The sequence below is a fragment of the Dendrobium catenatum genome, unplaced genomic scaffold, assembly GCF_001605985.2.
Source record: "Dendrobium catenatum unplaced genomic scaffold, ASM160598v2 fragScaff_scaffold_1256, whole genome shotgun sequence".
Lineage (NCBI taxonomy): Eukaryota > Viridiplantae > Streptophyta > Magnoliopsida > Asparagales > Orchidaceae > Dendrobium > Dendrobium catenatum.
The window spans coordinates 525,984-534,823 of NW_021319718.1; the positions used below are offsets into that span (position 1 = coordinate 525,984).

The 8,840-nt window shown below is 37.9% G+C and overlaps 1 protein-coding gene across 1 annotated transcript; it reads right to left on the reverse strand.

Moving 5' to 3' along the window:
* Nucleotides 1–909: 909 nt before the first annotated feature.
* Nucleotides 910–1,866, reverse strand: LOC110104888 (uncharacterized mitochondrial protein AtMg00810-like). The gene has a single exon (XM_020834171.1). The coding sequence runs from the start codon at nucleotides 1,864–1,866 to the stop codon at nucleotides 910–912; it is 957 nt and encodes a 318-aa protein (XP_020689830.1).
* Nucleotides 1,867–8,840: the final 6,974 nt, after the last annotated feature.

An 8,840-nucleotide genomic window follows, 5' to 3' on the forward strand; every position in this document is an offset into this window, starting at 1 on the left:
GTTTATTGGGATTCGATCCGATTGATGAAAATGACTGGAAAGTGCTTTATTGATTGGGATGATTTTCCTATTGTAGCATTGTATGTCGTCATTATTGAACCGTCCTCGCTGCGGTAGTAATCGTATTGAATAATTGGATTGACTGATTTGTAAGAATGATATAGATACAACGAATTGACTAGACGACCCGATTGATTGAACTGATAGTATTGATGGACACGATTTATTGAATTGATAGTATTGATTGATAGACACTGCTACGCTACGATGGATAGACATTGACTGAAAGCACTTACTGATTTGATTGTTGGGAAATTGATTTATCGATGTTTTTACCGCTGTATTTATTATTGACTATTGATGGATTCGCTTTGATTTAATTTGAGTTCCGTACCTGCATAGATTCATTGATCATAGCCTATTGATTTGATTTGGTTGACTTGCATATTGTTTTCAATGTCGTGCTTTGATTTCAGTTGTAGGCTTTGGTGACCTGCTGGGCTTTGTAAGCTCATTATATGTGGTTAATATTTCAGGTGCAGGGCCTCCAGTCTGAAGATCTTTCTGTCGAGTTCAGCTTTTTGTTTTGTAGCCTTTGGTAGGCTTTCTTTTGTAGCCTGTGTGGCTAGTGTAAATATTTCTTTTGGACTCTTTTGTCTGTTCTCTGATTGTACTATATGTGAATTATAGTATCCGCTGCTATTTCTTTTCTGTAATGTAATTATCTCTGGCTCTGGATATATGTATGAATGATAGATGAGGAAACCGATAGAAAGAAAAAAAAAAGAGGCAATAGAACGATCAGATGAATCCTTTCGCTACACGGATCTTGGGTTGTTATATTGGCTCTGTCTTGAGAGTACATAGATTATAAATAGAAGCTTGAGAGCCTAATAGAAGTTACAGGTACTACATAGATTTGCAGGTATCCTTTATTATGCCCTCACAAGCTAATGGAGTACTTTCAATGACAGTAAGCTTGTCACGAAGCAGTTCATAGCAGTTTGTTGAGAGCGATTTGGTAAGAACGTTAGCAATTTGATCTTTGGTAGAGACCGGGTAGATTTGGATAGTTTGCTGCTGAATATGATCGTGAAGGAAGTGATGATCTATTTCAATATGCTTTATTCGCGCATGAAAGACTGGATTATTAGCCAGTGCTATAGCTGACATGCTGTTGCAATGTAGAGTTGTGGGAGAGTGAAGTGGTATATTGAAGTCCAACAGTTGTCTTCTCAACCAGATGATGTGAGTGAGAGCCAGTGCGAGAGCTTGGTACTCAGCTTCGGTTGAAGACCGGGCAACTGTATGTTGTTTCTTAACCATCCAGAAGATAAGAGTTTGGCCCAAGAATGTGCAGTAACCGGATGTTGATTTTCTTGTCTCCTTATCTCCTGCCCAATCCGCATCCGAGAAATATTTTAGCTCTAGTTTACCTGGCACGATAGGAATATCGAAAGATAGTGTGTCATAGATATATCTTAATAGACGATAAAGTAAATAGAAATGATGAGAGGAAGGATTGTGCATGTTTTGACACAATAGATTAACTGCATAGGAAATGTATGGCCTTGTTAATGTGAGATATTGCAATGATCTCGTGATTTGCCTGTAAGCTTTCAGAACGGTGAGGAGTTCAGTAATTGGAAGCGGTTCAGGCACCTTTGTGCACAACTGATTAGACAGTGTTTTTGTGTTTTCCATGCCAGCCAGCTTGAGAATAGATGCAGCATAGTTGGTTTGTGATAGAAAGTAGAAATTATGTCCCGTTTTGATTTGGAGTCCGAGAAAGCTGTTGGCAAGTCCAAGATGCTTCATGGAAAACCTGTTGTTCAACTGAGCAATAATATCGTTAATCATAGACATGTTATTTCCAGTTAATAATATATCGTCTACATATATAACTATGTATATATGAGTGTTGTTGTGATGAAGAACAAAGAGAGATGAATCAGCTTTTCCATGAGAGAATTCGAGAGTTTGAAGATACTCAAAAAACATATTAAACCATTTACGAGGCGCTTGTTTAAGACCGTATATCGCTTTCTTGAGTTAACAAACATGATTGGGATGGTTGTCGTCTATGAATCCTTTAGGTTGTTTCATGTAGATGGTTTTGTCAAGGTTTCCATGTAAGAACGAATTGGTGACATCCATTTGATGTATAGGCCAACTATTGGTGAGAGCAACTGTAAGAAGAACACGTATGGTATGGAATTTAGCTAATGGGCTAAAGATTTTCAAATAATTTATGCTGTATTGTTGATTGTTGCCTTGGGCAACTAATCAAGCCTTGAACCTTGCAATTGTACCATCGGAGTTGTATTTTGTTCTAAACGTCCAATGGCTGCCAAGTATAGTCGTGTTAGAAGGAGGTGGTACCAGCTGCCAAGTTCCCTGACGTTGCAGCGCATGAAATTCTTCTACCATGGCTGTTCGCCACTCAAAATGTTTGCTAGCTTCAGAATAGTTGACGGGTTCAGGTGGCGTAGAGGAATAAGATTGATTTTGAATGTGGAGGAGATTGAGTTTTTGAATTGGTTTGAGTGAACCGGTTCGAAATCTTGTAATCATCGGATGACCCAAAGTGATACTAAGAGTAGTAGGAATAGCACTTTATGTCGAGGGAGACTGAGGAACATTGGTGTTATTGGAAGATGTAGGTAATTCAGTTGAATTGGATGACACAGGTAGCAAGTCCTACTAAGTAACCGGCTGAGAGAGAGGAGGCTGACGTTTAGCACTAGTATGGTTTCTCTGATTGGTTTGATGAGAATTTGAATGAGGGACAAGAAGAGATGAAGTAAGCACAGGAGAAGGTTGCTGGAGTTGAGAGAAAATTTGTTGTTTATACGGAAAACAAGTTTCATCAAAAGTGATATGTCTAGAGACAAAGATTTTATTGGTTGTTGGATCAAGGCACTTGTAGCCTTTGGAAATACTAGAGTAGCCAATAAAGATACATTGCCTTGATCTAGGTTCAAGTTTGTTTCTTTGAATAGGTGGAATCCACGGAAAGCACGCGCAACTGAATATAGGAGGAATTTGTAATCAGGTAATTTGTGAAACAGAAGGTAGGGAGGAGAGGAAAGATGATTTGTGGCTGACGGTAAGCGATTGATAAGGTAGGAAGTAGTGAGAACAGCATCAGGCCAGAATGAGTGAGGGATATAAGAATTGTGTAACAGAGTGCAAGTGGTTTCTATGAGATGTCTGTGTTTGCGCTCAGCCAATCCGTTCTGTTCATGCGTGTAGGGACAAGATGTTTGATGTTGAATGCCCTGAAATGCTGGTTAACCAAATGTGGCTGGATGCCTTTCCTTTTTTCTATTATAAAATTGACCCTCCTGGTTGTTCTGATCATTTACCGTTACTTCTTATGGACGGTATGGCCCCTAATAAGGCTAGAAGGTTTCAATTTAAGAACTTTTGGTTGAAGATGGATTCTTATTAGGATGTTTTGCTGACTTTCTTTGCCTCACATCATGTTGGGAGTCCCATTGGCAATCTTTATGGTAAACTCAGATTTCTTAAAGCTAAATTTAAAAAGATGAATGGATTCAATGACCAATTCATTAAAGCCAGGCTTTTGGGCTTTAATATTAAGTAGAATGAATGTTTATAACTTTTACAATGCAACCCTCAACTCCCTTATCTGAATGCTTCCCTGAAGGATATCAATACCTCAATTTCTTAACTTCTGCATGCTTGGTCCTCTTGTATCATCCAAAGGGCTAAGGCTAGATGGCTTAAAAACGGTGAATATGACTTGGGGTTTTTATATGCCCGTATTAATACTAGAAATAACTATTCTAGAATCCATGAGATTTCTACTGATGAAGGTCATTTTTCTTTATCTTCTGATATTACCAATGCTATTTGTGAGTATTTTAAAAAACTCTATAACCCCATAAGCCCGGCTGGTATCAATGAGTTTATTTTTGCCTGTGGTGGCGTCATTCCCTTGCATTTGACCGATCAGCTGATTGATTCGGTCACTGATCTTGAAATTAAGGAGATGGTTTTCAGTGGGGCTTCGACCTCTTCCCCTAGGCCCGATGGCTTCACATTTGAATTTTACAAAGGCTCTTGGGACATCATTGGTTTGTATGTTATTAATGCTGTTAAGAATTTTTTCACTACTAGACACCTCCCTAGATGAGCTAAATCTACTGCCATTGCTTTATTCCCTAAGCATCAACAAGCCTCCAATATATCAGATTACAGACCTATCTCTCTTTGTAATGTCTTTTACAAGATCATTACCAAGATTCTTGCCAATCGTCTGAAAGTTGTTATGCCTAGCATCATTCATCAAAGTCAAGCTGGTTTTATTTTCAAAAGAATCTCTTCTGATAATATCATTCTGGCCAATGAGATTTTAAATGAATTCAATAGAAATTCCTCTACGAAGTATTTTTATGCTAAATTGGACATCTGTAAATCTTTTGACTCTGTCTTTTGGGACTTCCTTTTTGCTAGGATGAAAGACAAATGCTTTCCTGATAAATTTATTTCGTGGATTAAGAACTGCATATTTGATGTTCCTTTCTCGATTTGCATTAATGGTGCTCTTGAGGGGTTTTTTACTTCTTATGCTGGATTAATACAAGGTTGTCCTCTATCCTCGATCTTATTTGCTATTGCCATGGATGCTTTTTCTTGCGCAATCGATGGGGGTTCCTTTTTAGGGATTCCCCTAGGGTCGGGCTCTCTTAGCCACTTGCTTTATGCAGATGATGTGTTGGTGTTTGATTTGGCCACCGTTTCCAATGCCATTGAACTTTCCAAGATCTTAAATAATTTTGCTATGGCTTCTGGCCTTCACATTAACAAGGCTAAATGCTCTATCCTTTTTTCTAATAACCTGGCGGTTGCTAATGATATTTCCAACATCCTTGATTTTCTCCCAACTGAGCATTCTTTCAAATACTTGGGGCTGCCCATCTCTACCAAAAAGCTCAATATTTCTTACTTCCAACCACTATTGAGTAGAATTTCTACTCTATTTGTGGGTCGGAAAGTAAAATTTCTCTCTTTTACAGGTCGCATTCAATTTCTAAGGTTCACCATTACAAATACTATTGCCTACTAGATAAGGGGTGCTATTATACCCAAAGCATGTTGTAAACTCATTGACAGAATGTGTTCTAGATTTCTTTATCATGGTTCTGTTGAGGGGAAGAAATTACACCTTATTGCTTGGCAGAATACTTGTCTCCCTACTAAGTTGGGGGGTTTGGGGATCCCTGATCTTCTCTCCCTTTCTCACGACTTTGCATGCTCTTTCATATGGAGATTCTTTAACTCCAGTTCTCTAGTTTTTGATTGGTTCATATTCAAGTATCTCTCCCCTTGGAAACCTTTGCCCACTAAATCCTCTAAATTCTAGAGAAATATTTGTGAGGTTGCTTCTAAGATAAAAAGACACTTTATTTTTAATGTTACTGCTCAAAATTGTAACAAAATTTCATTTTTTTGGGATCCTTGGCTTAATGGTTTTTCCCTGGCTGAATACCTTAACACCTCCCATGGTTGTTCTGGGACGATTGCAGATTACTGGAATGGGAATTGGTGTGTGCCAGATTTCATTCCTACTGTGATTCAGCAGCTTATTGCTGGTATTATGATTGAGGAAAGCTCTGATGATACTATTAACTGGATTGATATTGCTAAACCTTATTTTAAGGATTTTAGATTAAATTATTTTGTGGGGAGGCACAATGTGAGCTGGTATAGATTCATTTGGCATAAGCATGCAGTTCTAAGATTTTCTTCTTACTCTTGGCTCTTGGTCCGGGGAGGTTTAAAGATTGTTGACGTCTTAGCAAGGTAAAATATTTTTATTGATGCTACTTGCCCTTTCTGTCAACGGGGTTTGGAGAATAGCTCTCACTTGTTTTTTCAATGTGATTACTCTTTTGGCGTTATCTCTTATCTACTTCCTTGTTTAGACTCCTTGTTTAGGCCAACTATCCTACAGCTGTTTGATTTTATTGAGGAGTTGTGCATATATAGCAATGTGAAGAAGAATTTCTATTTTTTTTGTGATTTGTGGGGCTGTTTATTTTCTGTGGAGGGAGCATAATGGCAGACAATTTTCTGACTCTTCTTCAACTTGTCATGTGTTATGCCGGAAAATTGCTGGGGCCTTTACTTAGAAATGGGCTAGAAGGAAATATGATGATTTACTTTATTCTTCTTTCCCCTCTTGTTTCTTCTGATTCAAGTGGTTTGGGTTTTGGTTTGTGCGAATGGACAATGATGAGTGAATCCGCCTGTGTGCCTTTCTCCCGTGGATGGCCAAGGGGTGGAGGTTCATTTGTGGTTTGTCACTTGACCTGGCAATTTTTGTTGCACCCTGAGCTCACTAGTGTCTCCCCCGATTGGCAACTGGGGAGGAAATCTTTTCGACAACCCTTTTGGCAGTGGACATCTGACTCTGATCTCTACTCTGATGTATATTATGTCCTCGGCGGATTCTGCATTTTCTGAGTCCTGTAAAATTTTGAAGCCTTTTCTTTGGCTTTTTGATTTTTGTGTCTGTAGTTGTTAGCCGGTTATCTCAGGCTATTCATTTTTGTAACATTTAATTTTGCTTAATCTTTATATACGGGCTTTGCCCCAATTTTCCCAAAAACAAAAAAAAGTTTCACTGGAGGAAATTTTTTCAGTCGAAAAGCCACCGATAAATTCCAAATCTGCTTGAAAATGATCGATTGCCGTAAAAAAGTGCCGTTTTTTTTTTGTGATATTTTATCACATACCGTAAAAAAGTACCGTTGATAATAAATGATTTTTGTTATAGTGAATACCGAAAACAACAGTAAAACAACTATATAGTCGTTAGCTCCAAACCGCCTTCCATCTTTCTCATTCAAATATAGTAAATTAAAGCACAAGAGATAAGAAAGAAAAGCCTTTTGTGTATAGGTTCCATCATAGACGAAAAAAAAATCCAACAACCGGCAAAAATTAGGTACGAGAAGGAAGGAGCCCATGAAAGGCAAGAAGGCAGAGATGATTTTGAATGAGAAATTGCATTAAAAAATAGGTGATTGTGGCTCCCAGTGTCAGAAAATTAACAATGGTTCCGCCACTGGCAAGAAAGGAAACAACTCCGATCCATACCTCAGCAGCAAGATACTGCAAGTCAGTGGCCATGTAAACCGGCGCACCGGCACCTACATGCTCGGAATACTTGCCGACCATGAGAAATCGGGCAATTCTACCGACAGAAAACTTAAGCCCAGCCTTGCTGCTCCTTGAAGTAGCCTTCTTTGATGCCGCTGTGCCGATTGCCTTGATTTCGCATGAACAGTGAGAGAGAGCTGAACTTTGTTTTGAGAGCTGAACTTTAACAGTGAGAGAGAGGGAGAGATCGGGATTGCGACGGAGAGAGATCGGGATCGCGGGCTATATTGGAATCTGGATCGTGGACTGGAGCATCGAATAGTAGAACGAGCAGAGAGAGGGAATACAATAGCGGTTTTCAAAACCAATAATACTAATTGGCTGTGAAAAATATGAATTTTTAGGAGTGGCGGTTTACGAATTACCGCTATGAACTACTGTGAAATTTTTCATATTTTTTATACTGAACTAGCAATCATATTTTTGAACTTCATGACATTAGTTTAATAAGATTCAATAAACTTTAATATGTCTCCGCAAATATCTTTATAAGCATCTGATAAATTTTTGGGTGTTTGTTATTCCATATATATATAATAAAATCATTTGTGTTATTATATTTCATACCAAAGAATCATAATTTCAAATTCCTTTATTATTTCTACCACTATTCAAATTCAAATTATTTGATTTATAAATTTTATTAGCTTTGTGAAGGTAAAAAAAATCCTGACTCTCCTATCACAACATTTAGCCAACAAGAGAAATTCCTTGAAAAAAAAAAGACTTACTAGCAAGCTCATACAACTTCGCTTTGATCTATGTTTCCATGTTTTCATGATAGCACCGAACGATCAAACGTCGAGTGGGAGAAGAAAAATCGCAAGCACAAGCACACACACAGTAGCGGTAAAGGAGCTGTATGCTCCAGGAACTGTTGTATTGATAAGTGTTGTATGAAAATTCTCTACAAGTTTTGGTTCCACTATTCCTATATGTATTTCTTCTACTAAAGTTGAAATTGCTATAAAAGAAAATACATAAATAAAGCAAACTATTGCAGTAGGTACTAAAATAACATGTAAAGGGAGTGAGGTAGTGGGAGGCGTATTTGGCAGTTAGGGAACCGGTATAGTGTGCTGCTGGTGTAGCTTAAGATACTACATCATTTCACCTTCAATTGCGATCATAAGCGCGTAAGATCATTCTTCTACAATATATATATTAGTTGTGTATTATAGAAGTATAAATTATTTTGAAGAGGAAATTGACTTTATTTGGGATAGTTTTAGACCATCGTTTTTTCTCTACTTTCAAAAAAAATTTGATATCAAAAAGTAGCTTTACAAAGCATTAAAATAGCCATCCCAAACTAAGCCTTAATCTTCATTTGGGATGATTTTCTTACTGCTTTCTAAAGTAGCTTGTTACTTCAAAAATTTCTAATTCATAAATTTTTTGTACTAGAAAATTGCTTTAGAAAGCAATCATAAAGTTGCCCCAAATGAAAGAGTTGATGCACGTGAGGAACATATGATTCCCTTTTTTTGGAACAATTATTACATCCTCCGACTAGACGTAGAGGAACGTCCGGTCGGAGGCAAAATTGTAATATCAAAAATCTGCTCCAGGATCGTCCAGGACGATCTGGATCGTCCTGGGACGATTAGTTGTAATTTTGCTCCAGAATGTGCCCAGTTTTGCTC

Bases quoted from the DNA above. Each gene is read 5' to 3' on its own strand.
- LOC110104888 (XM_020834171.1), bottom strand. From the start codon at position 1,866: ATGTCTATGATTAACGATATTATTGCTCAGTTGAACAACAGGTTTTCC.